General features: G+C 41.2%; 1 protein-coding gene across 1 annotated transcript in view; it reads left to right on the top strand.

Moving 5' to 3' along the window:
- Positions 1-8630: 8630 nt before the first annotated feature.
- Positions 8631-16944, top strand: part of GXYLT1 (glucoside xylosyltransferase 1) — a 34663-nt gene continuing 26349 nt past the window's right edge. Inside the window, exon 1 of the mRNA XM_032687402.1 lies at positions 8631-8884. Within this exon, the coding sequence (XP_032543293.1) occupies positions 8685-8884 (200 nt within the window). The 5' untranslated portion in view covers positions 8631-8684. The remainder of the gene's footprint in view (positions 8885-16944) is intronic.

The following is a 16944-nucleotide window of genomic DNA, read 5'->3' as shown; positions in this document are numbered from 1 at the left end:
AAAATGGTAAATAAAGTTATTAAATTGTTCAGAACGCATCTCTGAATATGTTATTTGTACTGTCTAGGAGGTGCAAAAAATACAAGTGGGCAATTTGGGGATAAACGAAAGACTTGGGGAATTTGATCTCAAGTTGCCAAGAGGCCTCTACTAATTTATGGCAGAGATAGGGCATTTCCGCTTTTGGCTATGATGGAAGTTGAGATATTCCTGGAAGTACTGCTTCTGAGGCAAGAAATTATGGAAGTATCCATGCTTGCAAATTAAAGTAACAACTGAGGTAAGAAACTTTGTATATACAGCTACTCTGTTACTAAAGCCAGCTATAAAACTGTGGTCTATGTGCATTCTGCCAATTTATCTTCAAGCTGCACACAGTTCCTGTGTTCAGTTCTCTGAATTGTCATTTGTGTTGCTTTGCAGCCTGGGACAGAGGTTCTACAAGACATTCTTAAATGAAGCTCATTCTCTTGTAAAGATTGTCAGAGTTTCGCATTTGTGCAGCAGGTAAATACACTGCTGGCCGTGAGTATGGGAATTCATCTCCACTCCAGGGAGGCAGCGTGTGAGGCTGATACCTCCTCTGGTGCAGAATGCTTTTAATGTCACCCTGCCAGTGTTGGGCATAGATCCCCAAGTGCAAACAGCAAGTGTTAGGAGACTGTTGACATAATTACCAAGTTTGGTACTGCAGAAATACTGCATAAATTGGCACCAGATACCAGAATGAGGCTATTGTCACTAGTTAAAGGAGTCTAATTTAGTCTTACTCATTAATTTTAAAAGAACAGAAGGGATTCAAAAGAGGAGATCAAGTTCTAAAGCCCTTCTATCACCCTTTTACTAATTTCTTTCCACTGTTGACTATTTAACAAGACTGCTAGACAATTATGGGTCTGAAGATCAAAAAAAAAATTTCTTAAATTCCACACAAATATTTTGGCAGCCATGGGAGATCACAGCATTCCCACACAGATATGGGCCTGGTGCTTGGAGATAGCTTAGGACAGCACCCGATTTTATTTTACCCCTTCTTGTCTTGAAAAAAAAATAAAATAGTAAAAAGGAAAATTTCTAAAGTTACAGATAAAAGATGGATAAAGGAAGGCTGAATAATGCGTAAGTGCAACCATGAGTCAGCAGCACTTCAAGTTATTTTGGTTATTACAGGCTCAAAGTTCAGCACAACACAATATTCCAACTACTTGCTGGCTCTGCTGCCACTCATGCGGTGGAATGGGCTGAGAACATGACTCTATTGACACCTTGGATAAATCAGTGTAATGTCTGCCCAGCCCAGGGTGTTGCACAGGGCACTGCAAGGCAGGTTGACTGCTTGCCCTAAGTAATTCCATGAACTTCAGGCATGACCAAGGCTGTTAGCCAAGTATAAGGATGCTGGTACCTTAGGCAGTTGTCTGTGATGTGGCTGTTCTATTCAGTTTTAAAAGAAGTAGTCAGTACAAAAGACAATATTAGTGTCTTATCTCTTCCTTATAATTCAAGCACTAAATGCTTTGAACAACTACCGAGTTTGGTTGCTCTGATCTGGTTTGTTTGTTTGTTTGTTTGTTTTTAATTAGCAATTACAGAACTAAAACAACCCTCAGAGAAAATTATGTGGACAGACAAACATTAGGACTTTATTTCTCCATTCTTGATGTTGTCTCACGTTGGTTTACAGTGTTACACCCTGCTTGAAGAGGACTAGGGAGTAAAAAAGTGTGCAGATGAACAAAATAAAAAGGCAAAATAATTGTCAAAGTCAGTCAACTCTTCACTTGGTTTGACTGACTGATCCCTTTCCAAAACACCTCCTTACTGAATGACTGACAGTTGTCTTTTCCATTCGAAATGGGGGCAACTGGCTTCAGTTATCATCTGGCTTGCACTGTTGAATGGTTTTCAAGAGTCCCGACAACTCTCTTATGCCTCTTTCCTCTTAAAAGGACAGCTGTCAATTGTCATGTAAACTTTTTTTTCATTTTAGCTGTTTGCTAGATGCAGTTTCACTCTCCTAGACATGCAGGTTTTTGCATTTGGAAATAATAAATACATAAAATGCATAAAATTTTTACATCAACTATGAAAAAAAACCCAGTTGTTTTCTGTCTGCTGTTTGAGGATTTCATGAGCTAATGCATTCCTTTTAGGGATCTTCAAAAAAGTGACTAGGATGAGCATACTTAGTACAAGTAGCATTGAATTCACTTTGTAGAGTCTGCACTGTTGCTGTGAAATGGGAAAGGTAAAAAACCACAGGATTACTTTCAGATTATTTGATATATTTCATCTTAAAAATTGAGCTTTCAAGGCATAATGAAAAGTTGCTGTTGTGCATGACTACTGCTAGTAAATATTTATTCCATTACAGGAAAAAAAAGTGATTATGTATTGTAGTAATTTAAAGACCCTGATCTGTGTGTCATAGGACTCAAAACCACTTTGTTGTTGTTGTAGCAAACAACAGCAGGACACAATAAGGACTTTTAGCTATAGTTATATATAAGCAAATAACAAACAAAAACCAGCCCTGCTTGCCTTATTTCTTTAGTACATATTTGCACAAGTAGGTAAGTTTGCTTTGACTCTTTCCAGAAGTACTTTAAACACAAATCATAAAGTCACAGAATGGTTGGAGTAGCAAGGGACCTTAAAGATCATCCAGGTTAAACCCTCCTGCCATGGGTTGGGACACCTTCCACTAGACCAGGTTGCTCAAAGCCTTATCCAATCTGGCCTTGAACACTTCCAGGGATTGGGCATCCATAGCTTCTTTGGACAACCTGTTCTGGTGTCTCACCACCTTCATTGTGAATTTTTTCTTCCTTATGTCTAACCTAAACCTACCCTCTTTCTGTTTAAGGCCATTCCCCCTTGTCTTATGACTACATGCCCTTGTAAGAAGTCTTTTCCCAGCTCTCTCATCAGCCCCTTTTAGATACTAGAAGGCTGCGATTAGGTCTCCCCGAAAGCCTTCTCTTCTCCAGGCTGAGCAGCTCCAGCTCTCTCAGTCTGTCTTCATAGGAGAGGTGCTTCAGTCCTCTCATCATCTTCATGGCCTCCTCTGGACTTGCTCCAGCATGTCAATGTCCTTCCTGTGCTGGGGACCCCAGAGCTGGATGTAGTACTCAAAGTGTGGTCTCACAAGAGCACAATAGAAGGGCAGAATCACCTCCTTTGACCTGCTGGCCATGCTGCTTTTGATGCAGCCCAGGACACAACTGGCTTTCTGAGCTGCATGTTACTCATGTTGAACTTCTCATCAACCACCAGTAAAGAGACAAGAATTTCATGCACAAGTCCAGGTATATGACAATGCAATTCCCTCATCTACCAAGACCGTAAGCCCATCGCAGAGGGCCACCAAGTTTGTCAGGCGTGATTTGCCCTTAGTAAAGCCACGTTGGCTATCTGGCTATCACCAATCACCTCATTATAGCCATGCTGGGTATAGTCCTTGGAGAATTTTAATGACTCAAAAAAACAAAAGCCCTACACTGAGAATCCTCTTTGGACTGATGTTCTGGAGCTCCGTATTTAGAAATATTTACAGAAGAAAAGGGCTTGACACACAAATACAGAAAAAGAGACAAAAAGAAAATTCCCTTTGTGCTCCTAGAAAGCATTCATTCTGCTTTTTAATGTAGTAAACCACTAAATACTGTGCAAGCCTACATACATAGATGTTTATTTATTTCTTTATTTAGGGCATGGAATTTGTACTTTTGTAAGAGGAATGATAAAAATATTTTGACTAATGTTTAATAACTTATAACTGTTCACAGAGAATCCATTAAATAAATTTTGAAGTGATTTGTTTCTATCGAAGAAATAATTGATTCATATTAGAAGAAACTAGGAAATTTGCAAAGTATCATACCCCTTCCCAAACTGTTTACAAAGCAGCTTACTTAATTTTGTGTACAAATGTCCTGAGATGTTTTTCCTATTCCTATTCTCCTTGGGTATTATTGTGGTTATCAAGAGTAATTGCAAAATATTTTAAGCTCCTACTTAGAGTCTAAATAGGTTAAACACACTACAATGCTGTCCTAGTTAGAACAGCTGGGACCAGTTCATCACTGTATGGGTGTAACCCAAAACTGTGTCTTCTATAGCCTTCCATGCCATTTCCCAGAAACTGTTATCAATAGACTATTTACACCCTCTGCCCAGAGCAGCCTGACCCCTCAGGCTATAAACTGGGTGTTAAGAGGCCTGAGAGATAGGAGGGTGCTCCTGTCCTCACACTCATTGTGGAACTCCCCGTCCTGAGGGAGGTACTGGGCATTCCTGCCTGAACTGGAGAATATATAATCTTGGAGTCTTGGAACTTTTTTAACCACTCATGGGATCCAGAGTTAGACTGCAGATCACCACTCTCAACCAGACTGCAACCACCACTTTTCAACTGGACTGCAACCACCACCCTCGACCGGACTGCAACCACCACTCTTGACCAGACTGCAACAGCACTCTCACCAACAGGTTTTCCCCTCTCCTTTTACTTTGGACTCAGGGGGCCCAACGAACTGTTCAGGCCCCAGGGTGCTGGGTTATACATTTGGGTTCTGTGGGTTAAAACCAATTGTTTGTCTGTGTAATCGTACTTATTGTATTATTTTATTAAATTGTTATTCTGATTTATAATCTCTCTTTTGAGTTGGGTTCATTTCCCCTACTGGTTTACCTTTAAACCAGCACAAATGCTAAACAATGAGAACTAAACAGGGAAGGAATGGGGGAAGTTAACAATATTTTGGTCATCAATAAAAATTGATTTTGAGAATTTTTATCAATATTTTTATACATTGTGGGCAATTTTATACATTGGGAATTTTGAAGAGTAGATGCAGTAAGAATGGAAGGCAGTGGTACCAAACTAAGTCTTTTTCTTAAAAGGTAACAGGGAAGAAAAAAACAATGATATCTGGCAGCAACAGAAAAGGGTCATTGTCCCAAGAAGTCCGATGATACCATATGTACAACACATGGCAGCAAAGCAGTTTCTTCTTATTTAGCCAACCTCACAATCTATCATAGCCGAGTGTTGACACTGCAGCTTGTATGAAAGGGCACATGAACATCAAAGAAAGTGTTGCTGCCTTTGAAAAACCCTTAACTGGTCTGCACGAGGCAGCATTGACACAAAGCTGTCAGCAGAAAATCTTATTGCTCTGCCAGCTTAACTAATAGTTTAACTTCCTGAAAGAACAAAACCAGGGGGAATGATACAGATGCGTCTGATTAGGACTGGGTTTTTTAATTAAGTTGATCTGATTTATATCTTGATCTAATGAGTTTTTAGAATGTTGTTTTCCTTTTCTGGCACACAGTAACTGCCCTTCTGATCCTTGAACATGCTTGCAGAAGTATAAGATGCTGATTCTTTTAAAAAATTGATTGTTCTCACTACTTATAGAGCACCGGTAGTTTAATAAGTTTGCTGTTTTTTGTTTCAGCTAATTTCTGAATGTAGTAAATAGAATTGAATTCTAAATATACAAAAGTTACCACAGCTAAGTAACTAAATTCCAGTCAAGAAAGAATTTAAAGATTTAAAATTGTTATTAAAAGGAGAGAATCTTGCACCTGATTATACCTCTTCATGTTTTAAGTTACTAAAGATTAGCAAATGTTATAGCTTAATATGTTACATATTGTTCATTAACTATTCATGGGGAGTAATAAAGATACATAATTATTAATCTTTAAAGAATTTATGGGTGGAATGAGGTAATTAGATCCCTGACAGTGTTTTTTTCTCAGTGATACTACCTAGGTACAGCATTTCAGTAACTTTTGCTTATCTTCCTTACTCAGAGGTCTGAGTTTGTAGTTAGAAGCATTTTATCTTTATCACACCAACTGATTAAACGGACAGATTTTGCAGTGTGAAAAAAGACTTGTGTGCATGCAAGTTTAGCTGTTTTTTGCTTCCCAGTAGCATGACAGAGCTTAACACAAGATACTAACTTTCTCTCTGACCTTCCCTTAATTATATTTTTAGAGCACCGCAGATACATTCCCACTGATAAATTATTAATGTATTATTGGACAGCATTGAATTAAGAGAATCCTGGAAATTCCTATTTCGGTAATGACATGATTGATAATAACAATTAAAAAATTCTCCATGTGTTGCCTCTCCTTAGTGTTCCTTATTTCTTCCTTTTTCATCCAAGAGTATACTTTCTTCTTCTGAAGCATGAGAGCATTATTGCTGCCTATTTGCCACGTTCATTCTTTGTGCCTTTATATGACCTTTCAGACCTCAGTTTTCCTGGCTGGAACACTCTTCCATAAAAAAGGCAAGTGTAACACCTCAGTAGGGGCTAACTGGTCTCTGCTTTTAAGCTTGCTGTTGGTAAATAGTGGGTTGTGTCTCTCCACTTTGACTCTCTGTGTAACTCATTCCCTAGCATATGGACTTGTTAGTGTATGTAAGGGACTGTGAAGTGGAACAGTGCACAAATTCAGCAGGTAGATATGCAATGAGAACAGTGAGCCAGATTTTGAGTGCAAACACAAAATCAGGGAAGCTGAATGGCAAGTTGTGGTAGAAAGCCATGAGGAACACAGAGTAGAGGAGCAGAAAGCCCAGCTAAGACTTTGAGTGGGACTTTTGGAGCTGGTTCTTTCTGTAGTGAAAGCCAGCACATGGATCTCACTGACATAAATTTCCTTTACTTCATTAAACAAACTCTAGAAAGAGTTCTTTTCATGAATACTTCCCCATTTCATCTCTGACTCCCATCTCTACCTCGCCATCTTTGGCCCTGAATTCTCATCATCCCCGTGCCCCCTGCTTCCTTACTTCTCTTGAATTCTGCTTCTTTTCTCAGTCCCAACTTCCCTGCTTGTATCTATTAGTAATCATCCTGGTATCTGCACTGCAAACGGAGTTGAGTATCCAGTATTTTCTGAGGGCTAACTTTTCTCCTCATTTCTTCTTTTATTTTGAGAAAGAGGTAATGAATAATTTTGGCAGAACAATTTTGGTATTGCTTCTCTTGCAACACCAGAGTTGCCAGCTGGCATTCTTTTTTCTCCCTTCTTTTAAGCACAGCCAAGAGCAGCAGTAAGCTATGGCTGAGGTTTTATGGGCATTCATGTATGACATTCACCCTTAGGTCGCACAATCTATAACAGAACTATTTTTTTATGCTTTATTGTAAACCATGTTGGCATTTTTCTTAAAATTCAGTGTCCTGAATTCATGCAGTTAAATGGGAATATCATCACTTATTTTAAAAAAGGGTGTTTTCAGTCCATAGAGAAAATGTGAGCCAAATGCACTGTGAGGACAAAGAAGGAAGCAGAATTATTCCAGACTTGTATTCTTTTTAAACCTGAAAGCTGAGGGACCAGCACTGAGTGATGAGTCTAAAATACTTAGCTTGGCAATAGTATAGGTTAGTTATGCTGTAAGGTCTTTGCTCAGTGGTCTGAGCCTGTGAGGGGGGATGCACTACTGTACTGGATTCAGCTGAAACCCAACCAATATTCCCCCTGTCTAGCAGGATGTATAGTTATTATTTCTTCTGCCACTTCCCAGACCTATATCTTGTTGTCCGCAAGCATGACTTGGTGAAACAAAATAACCCTCTCTTTGCTAGTGACCACAAACAAATCCTGCAGGCTCAGTTCACCAACCTTCTCCAGCCCAGCATCCTCCTGGCCCAGCAGCACCCACCTGCTCCCCGAGCCAGAGTACTGTGCCAAGGCCAGAGGAGGGAAGGGCACTGAAGCCCAAAGTGATTTGCATGCTCTTATTGTTTCTGTACAAGGGGAAAGGACACTTGTGTAACTACGGGTGTCTAAGGAATGAGAGGGAATAACAGAATTGCAGAATGGGTCAGGTTGGAAGGGACCACAGTAGGTCATCTGGTCCAACCTCCCTGCTCAAGCAGGGTCATCCTATAGCACATGGCACAGGATTTCGTCCAGATGGTTCTTGAGTATTTCCAATGAGGGAGACTCCACAAGCTCTCTGGGCAACCTGTTCCAGTGTGCGGTCACCTGCATGGTAAATAAGTTCTTACTGATGTTCAGATGGAACTTCCTGTGCATCAGTTTCTGCCTGTAGTCTTTTGTCCTATTGCTTGGCACCATCAAGAAGAACCTGGCTCCATCCTTTTGGCACCCTCCCTTTAGCTATATGTACTTATAGAATAGCCTTGTGGAGAGGCATCTGTGAAGCTTCTATACAGGAAAATCGAAGTTATCGCAACAGAAACACTGAGCATAGGGGAAAAGAGTGTCATTTTGAGGGGACTTTAGCCCCACTTTTGCCCTTCACGAAGACACGGCGAGACAGGAGCCTGTGCGCTGTCCCTGCGGGCTTCTGGTACGTCAGCGCTGCCGCTGTCTCTGCCTGGGACGTTTCTTCTCTCGACTCCTGCCCAGGGACGTGTTCCGGAGACCTGAACGGGGGCGAGCCCAGGCTGAGCGCGGGGCCGCGGTGGCGGGGAAGAAGAGGAAGAGGCTTTTTTTACCTTCGGGACAATCGAACTGCGGCCGCCACGACGGCCCCGCCCCGCGGCCCGACCGGCTCCGGCCCCGCCCCCGCCGGCCCCGCCCCGCCCCCCGCGCGCCGCCGCCGCGCCCGTCGCGCTCGCGCTGCCGGAGGAGCCGCGGCCCGCGCGGCGCTGCCGCTGCCGGGGCCGGGCGCGCGGAGGATGCGGCGGCTCGCGCGGGTGGCGCTGCTGTGTCTGGGCTGCGGCGTCTGCTCGCTGCTCTACGGCCTCAGCCAGCTCGCCCTCTCGCTGGAGCAGGAGCCCGGCGGCGGCGGCCGGGAGCGGCAGGCCCGAGACCCCGCCGCGCCCGGCGTCCGGCGGCAGGCGGGGAGCGCGGGCCGGGGCGAGGCGGGGGCCCGAAGGTACCGGGCGCGGGGGCCGGGGCCGGGCGGGGGAGGCACGGGCGGTGGTTCCCCCCGCATTCCTGCGGGGCGGGCCGGGAGGCGGGAGCGCTGGGCGCCGTCCGTGCCCGGGGCCTGGAAGGCGCTCTGGCGGGGCGGGCGGCGGTGTCTCCGTGCGCTCCCTCTCGGCGCCCCGCGGGCCGGACACCGGAGAAGGGCGGCTGGAGAAGCCTGGAACAGACCAGGCAAACTTTCCAAAGTGGCGTTGCCGTCGGCCAGTGCCGCCCCCGTGCGCGTCCCCGCGGCTCAGAGCGCGTCCCTGGCCGCTCCTGGTAGGACAGGGCGGGAGGGTGCATTTCCTTTTTCCAAGCGAAGAAAATTTCAGGGTGCTCGTTCAACTCTGAAATTTGGTAACTATAGAGTTATCAAATATAACTTCATTGAAGCAAAACTTGTTATGGGATACCTTAATACAGCCAGTCTTCTCACAGAGGCTGGCGAGTTCAGTTCTGCAGTTAAAGGGGTGTAAGCCTGAGCATCTCGCACTCTGCAGAGTCACGTTGTTCTGTTGCCTACCTCCTATCACCAGAAATTTTTATGTGGTCAAGCAGTGAGTGAGATTATGGAATGAAAATTAGTAGTTTTCCTTTAGGTTTTATTTTCCCAAAACTGTTCACTAGTGGCAATGGGAATCCTAATGCCTGGAAAAGAGAAGTGACAAGGAATCTGTTACTGAAATTGGAGGAGAAATTCAGGCCAGACCTTTCTGGGCCAGCCTACCTCTAGCTCTGCTAAGATTCTAAAGCAATTTAAAAGAATGTGAGTTTAATGGTTTGGAGATGGTCACTCCTTCCTAATGCTGCACAAGCTCTGGTGTCCTCCACTACTTACACTGCTTTTGCTTGTCTGAGCACACAAATGAGTTAATCTGGCATGTTGACCGGCCTGAAAACCATCTAGTTTTTTGCCAGCTCAGCACTTTGAATTGCTTCATCATGTAATTATGAAAGTGTCAGTGCTGGTGCAAAGGAACTATGGAGGATGGTAGGATGACAAGCTGTGACTTAATAATCTTAAAATACTATGAGACAGCATTCTTAGTTACTAGGGGTGGAGTCAGCTGAAACACGAAACCCAGCTTTTGACCTGTGTAACTACTTCGGAGAATTTTTTTCCCTGTGCTTTTGCTTTAGTTCAAATTAATACAGATTATGACTTGAAAAAAACGTGAGGATGATTGTTTCTCATTTCTAGTTCATGATTAAAAACTCATGAACAGTTGAAATCTACTGGTTCTAAGGAACACTAACTGAAATACAAGAGTTACCTTTAACAGTTTTATATAAGATTTTATTGGTTTAATAAATCAGTTTTTAATAGAAATGTGAGGAAAAAAACATATGTATGATATTTGTTTTACTAAGGAAAACATGCAGTTTACACGAAGAAAAATTGTATTAAGTCAATAAAAGATGATAATCTAAATAATTTTACTAAACATTGAAATGACTTTCAAGTGCATCATGCTCCAGGTTAGCAAAAGAAGAACCAAGTTCATTTTAAAAGCTGTACTCTTTCAGTATTTGTACCGAAGTGTAGTTTTTAAATCAAAGATATGAGTGGGGAAGAACCCCAGCAATGTGCAAGAAGCTTCTTGCTGGAGTGATGTCAGATGAGATATAACTCTGCCCTGTGTTGCAAAGTAGAAAAGTTTTACAAACTGAGAAAGTTCTTTTCTAAAGGTCTCAAGTGCCGCAAATAATTCCTGTGTATAGTGTCATGGGGGCATATCTCCTTGCAAAATCAGTGTCTGTTGTCACCTCTGTGGGATTTCTTTACCTGTAGACTGCTGTCAAACTGAAGGCTCAGGAAGAACATCCCCTGTCGTAAGTTATTGAAACATGCTGTTTGTGCAAACAGTGTGTGCAAAATCTAGTGGGGATTCAGTCCCTTAGAACAGTCCCTAAAAGGCTTTTGTTTAAGGAAATACTCTGTCCTGTGGCAGTTAAGAAATACCCCACTGAATATTCCCTTAGATGCATGTTTCAGTTATTCTAAAGTATTAAAACTGCATTACGTTCACTTGTGTAAGTGATACATGCACATCTTAGTGAATATATTGGTGTCTTTCAGTTTTTATACTTTAGCTGTTCCTTCAGTGGAGACTGAGCACAATGGCCACATGGCTGTTATATGCTCACTTCTAACTATCTTGTGATTGTGTAATATCCTGAAGGGTCCATAACCTTATATAACACAAAAAATTGTGTTCAGATAACGTTCTAATCCTTAAAGTTTGATGTTTTATATGCATTAATAGTAACTTTCATAAATGGATTTCTTCAGCTGTTTCCTCTGACAGCTTTAAAATACACTTCAGCAAAGCAAGTCTAACTATCATCTGAAGGCATTTATGCACTCAGCAGTGTTTTTCTCTTTTCTTTAGCCAAGAAGGGGTTTTTTTTCTGAATAATCTGGTTTAGTATATCCCGTAAGGGCAGAAAGAACTCGATCATGCTCTGGGATGGGGAAGTTGAATTTTCTGTCGGTTTTCAGAACATACAAACATGAAAACTGCAAGCTTTGAATAAGGCTTTGGAATACCATACCTGGAAGAATTTAGCAATAGTGATGACACATTTAAGTAGAAAATAATTGAAAAGGAAGTACCATATTGAAACTAGAATTACAGGTTGAGGCATGATTCTCCAATAAGCATAATAATTCAGGGGAACTTTTTGGGTAATCAGTTTGGTAAGGAGTTGTTTGTTTCAAATGCTAATGTAGCCTGAGGAACAAGAGGACTGAAAACTAAAGGCTTATATCTTGAAACTTGGCCTAAACAGCTGAAAAGCCTTTTAAGAATTTAATAACTAAATTAAGGTTGGGTTTTAGCTGTGCAGTGAAGGTAAATTGTCCTATTGATTATTCATTCTAGTGAGAAAAGGAGTAATGAATAGTCAGTACTGTCGTAAATAATAGCTAAGTGAGCAGTGGATCTGAACTTGAAAAAAATGAAAGCATATTGATGTTTCTACTTCCAGAAAATACACAATCAATCAAAAGACAGTATATGTAGTCAGCCTTTTTTTCTTTGCTAGTATGATTTATGGATGAAGAAGGTGGCTAAGAAAAAAATAAAATTAAACTAAAAAAAAATCAAAACCAGAGTACATAAACATATACTTGCTACAGTATGTTATTAAATACTGCTGTAATCTGCTGTCTGTGGAGTATCCATTCAAGTCAGTCTTTTTCCACATGCTTTCAGATGAGTTAATTAGCAGACTGAGAAGTGAACCTTCAGTTAATTTTATCAATATTACCACTTCAGTTAAGCAGATAATGTTCATCTATTCAGGGCCAAAAAAGTGCTATTCTAATGGCAAGTTTGAGAAATAGAGAAGGAATCAATCTGTTGTCAGTTCTGTGATGTTAGCGAGGTCAATGAATTTGACTCTATTCAAATGAAGCATTTTTCCATTGTGCTGTAATTTAGCATTTTTTGCAGCTGGCCACACTGTTTTGCTGTGTGTGACGTAGATATCTGACTGTATCAGTCTCTTGCTCTCTTAACTATCCTGGCAAGGAGAGAGTTAAGTGAATTATAGTGCATGGAAAAGTGTAGGAAGTATATCCATGAGCTTAGCAGAGGAGGGTGGCTGTGACAGGTAGTTGGTTCTTTCCTTGACCTGTACAGAGCTGGTTTTGTCTCTGTCAGAGCTTAACCAGCAGTCTGCTTCTCAGCTATTCTTGAGAAATTGGTCCAGAAGCTGTCTAAGAATTGCAAAATATGAGTTAAACTTCAAATAATTGAGTGTTTCATCCTTTTAAACTGAAAATTCATTTTAAAAATCTGCTGAATTTGTCAAGCAGTTGACTAGCAAATGTTATTTTACATAGAAATATTGTAAATTAATGAAACATTATTGAGATTTCTCCAGTAAAAAAGTTTGGCATCTGTCAGACATCTAACATTGCTTCTGCTGTCTCCTGTGTAATAAAGCCATTGCCTCTATGACAAAGTATGTCATGACAAATTTGTGATATTGCTGCAAATGTTCAGGAAAAGCTATTGAGAAGAATCAGAAATTCTCAGAGTATTTGGGAGTTGCATTGAGCATTTCATCATCCCAAATTTTTATTCCTGAGTGCTTATGAACAGGAAGGAACTAGAAAATGCTGCTTACCTGTTTTGCTGCATGTTGTGGCTTATGCCGTAGGAAAGACACCAGGCTGTCTCTCTTGATTGATTCATGCAGTTGATCAGACCTGGGTTGTTAATGCAGTACTGACAAGAACACAGTACTCATGGCTGCAGCCCTCACCATTTGGACATTCTGCTAAATTTACTGTGAAGTTACAGTGGTATAAAAGATGCCACCTGGATTAAAAAGTATTCTTTAAACTGTGATCTTCATTAAGAGATTACTGCTGATTGTTGTGGAATTCCTTACGGTTAAAACTTGACTCACCTGAGCACAGGGCCTCAGTCTTCATGACTGCAACTTGTGCATTGCTATGTATTTTGAACAATAATTTAAAATTTTCCTTTAATTCTGAAAAGTTTTCAAGTCACAATACAGACACCTTTTCTATGTCTGCAGTAGTAAAATTTTTACTATCCAGTGATGTTGAAGCTAAATTACCTGACAAAGGCAGTTATGAAATGCCTCATTGCTTAAAGGAGAGATACCTTGAATTGGCAAACGGATCAATGTCTGTGACACCAGTGATTTTTGAAACTTCATATTTCTTCATTTTTATATTTTTTACAATGGTAGATGTTAGGAGTTGTCCACCTCAGTATTGTGATGGAGGCAAGGCTGCTGCATTTCTATATTCCTGGGTCCAGCCAGCTGAGCATTTATTCTTAATGGGAACATATGCTCTTAGTGCATACACACATGGCTAGCCACAGAGATCAGTGCAGAGAAAACAGCACTTACACAAGACAAGTCCTGATCCCGTTCCCTTCTCTGGCTGATGAGGGTGAAAGGCTTTGATGAAAAATATATTAAGGTTTGTAATGTGGATCCCTCCAGTAACTGATCTTAGACACTCATTCTATTCAGGAACTGCCTCCTGGTCCTCTCTTTTTCACTGTTGCTAACCTGGGTGTGCAAACCCATGAGCCTTGCAGACCCAGTTCAGTTGCTGGTACTCACATCCTTTTGGATGTGCACACACATGTACAGATGAATACACTACGGATCTTTCCAGTTACTGTCTTTAGCCTTGTGGCAGCTGGCCACAGGATTGCCTCATGCAAAGGGGTCTTTCAGATAGCTGGCCCTGACCTATAGCCTTAAACTTAGCCAATCCTCAAACCCCAGGTGGCTGGCTTAGACCTTCTGGTACTTCCAGTAGCCATCCCTCAGACCCTAATCTCTTGTGGCTGTGTAAGAGAGAGGTTCTTTCAGTAGCTCAGACCCTCTGTTCTCTTCAGAGCCTGGCCCAGTCTTATGGCCCATCTGATAGCTGTCTCCCCAGCATCTTGCTCTACTAGTAGGCTTGTCTGTTTGCTAGTGGTTACATGCACCAGCGTGCACACACTACGTGCTACTTGCACACGTCTCTCCAGTTCCTGGCACTGCAGGCCTATGATCTCTGGCCATCTTTTCATTTGTGGGCACTTTGACCTGTGTACATGCACATGGAACAGAGCCACTCCTGTCACCCAGGAAAACAGAAACTGAGTTTAATAAGGAGGCTGGTGATCAGGCACACAACATGGCCAATCATATTGACTGGCAACCTGTTCACATGTGACTGGACCCTCTTATTTTCTCACTGTTTTTTGCGTTCTCATTCCTCCCTAGTTCACCTTGATCCCACAGTGAGCCCCACACCCCTGCAGGCTGTACTCCCTTTAGGCAGTTGGTGAGGTGCTCTGGAGAGTTTTTCCTGTTGTCTCATCTGGTGGAACTTCTGCCTGGTTCATGGGCTCACTGGGCATGGGTTCATGCTCCCCTGAACTGGGGCTGGGTCAGGGTGCTCCATGTGCCTGGGTTAGATTGCTGTGTTTCTTTCACCTGACATTATTTTCTGCTTTCTCTTTGTGGAGACTGTCCTTTAATCACATAACTATAATAAATGTGAACAAAATATCCCTCCTTAGTGGTGAAGGTGACCATTCCTGTCTGACTGGTTAGTAACCTTGCTGAAGTGACAATGACTGTACCTGTTTGATGAACAGATATAATGCATCTCCCTAGCTTTGTGAAGTAATTGTTTGTAGTCTAAGCTTTCCTCCGATTTTATTAAAAATAAGAAAATATCTTCATGAATTGCATTTGAAATGATCTTATTGTGAATAACAAGAAGAAAATGCTGTCCAGTGATTCCAGTCTCTTACTCCTTTGTATGGTTGATTGAGAGAGACTTCTGTTGAAAGGAAAATAGTCTTAGTCTAATATGAAGTAAGTTACAAACATACATATCTTAGTAACGTTTTGGTTTTAAATGTGAAATTTATGACTTGAATCCCACGCTGATAATCTTGTTGTGCTGAATGGAATATTGGAGAGGCCTAATGTGTCAGAGAAATGACTTAGGCATTACTTCAACCTTGTCCCTTGCCTTGGTAGTTTGGATAGGATAATAGCTCAAGACAGCTAAGACAACTGTTGTTGGCAACTGGAAGAGGAATACCCTGTAATAATAAGAAGACAATAATCTTCCAAACCAGAAAACTGTTTTTGAGAGATTGTCTATTAATGTATCCTAAAAGTAATGAGAAACAGTTACTTCAAAAAGGTATGCAGTAGAGATTGTAAAGATTGCTCTTCAGATAAGTACAAGGTCCTAATGTGCCTTGAAGTTTTTAAAAAACTTCAAAAGCCGCAAAGATTGATACAAGAAAGAATCTAGCAGAGTGGTTGTATGCCATTGTGGTTTTATACCATTTACTTTGATAAAGATGAGTACAGGTATCTTAGTCACAGTCTATTTTCATTTTTTGTACCTCGATATTTATTTGTGGTGAGTGTTCTTAAGTCATGGCATAAAATTACTTGAAAAGATGTATCTACAGAATACAAGGATTTCCTGTGATCTCTACCAAAGAACTGCATCACACCTCCCCCCCCAACACATAATGAGGCTTTGTGAAACTCTGTTTTTATCAAGTCGTTTTTCTCATGTGTTATAAAAAGAAGAAATTATACAGCTTGCCATTTTCTGGTGCCATTATTTGCAAAACATTGGCCTTTACAGATTCCAGATGATGCTAACAAGATGATGCTGATTCATTTCAAACTTGCAAAGCCGACTTCCAGAAGAGGTCTGAGCTATAGTCCTTAAATACCTTTTCATTGGCAGCTTTTGTGTTGGTTTTCTTCTTGCACATGTCTTTCATTCACAGATATTAACTTTCAAGGGAGAATAAGCACTACTGGCTTTGTGTCACCAGAGCAGGGAGCAGAGAAAGGCACACAAGAGTATATCCCTTGCTTTCCAATATTCTGCTTGCTCATCGCAGATCTGCAATCTTGATGTTGATTTTCTCACCAGAACCTTTGTCAATATGCTGCTGTTTCTATTTTTAAATATTTCCTATATTGCTGTTGCATAAATGTAGTGGTAAACTAGTAAAACATGCTTTTTTAGTTGTTAGTGTAGCACAAGTCAATAAATTATTAGTCTTGCTATTAGTATGGAGGAAAAACCTTGCCAAATGTGGTGATCATTTCTGTATTGCATTAACCTTTTGTTCTGAAACAGTGGAATTCCTTGGTGCTGCAAAGCCCTATTTTTTATTAAAAATCAAACTTGCAGGTTTGCACTGAATAGAGTCATGGATGAATAGGAGTTGTGTTAAATGGACATGTAACTTTGAAAATGAAAAGATATAGTTGCTCCTCTGCTTTGAGTAGACAAAGATACTGAAGAGGTGAAGGAGTTCTTTCTAGCAGTAAGTGTTGCAATTTGCTCTGTTACCTATGGGACTTAATTTAAGCCAAGAACAGAGAAGGACCCTCAAAAATCACAACCCCTCTGTTTTTTTCTCTGTGAAAATATGTGAAGAGGAAAAGCTAAAGGATGGGACCATTCTTCCTTAAAAAATCCTCCTGGTTGGC

Source organism: Chiroxiphia lanceolata, chromosome 5, assembly GCF_009829145.1.
Source record: "Chiroxiphia lanceolata isolate bChiLan1 chromosome 5, bChiLan1.pri, whole genome shotgun sequence".
NCBI classification, from domain to species: Eukaryota; Metazoa; Chordata; class Aves; order Passeriformes; family Pipridae; genus Chiroxiphia; species Chiroxiphia lanceolata.
The sequence above is the reverse complement of the archived record's forward strand: the minus strand, read 5'-3'. Positions and strand labels throughout refer to the sequence as shown.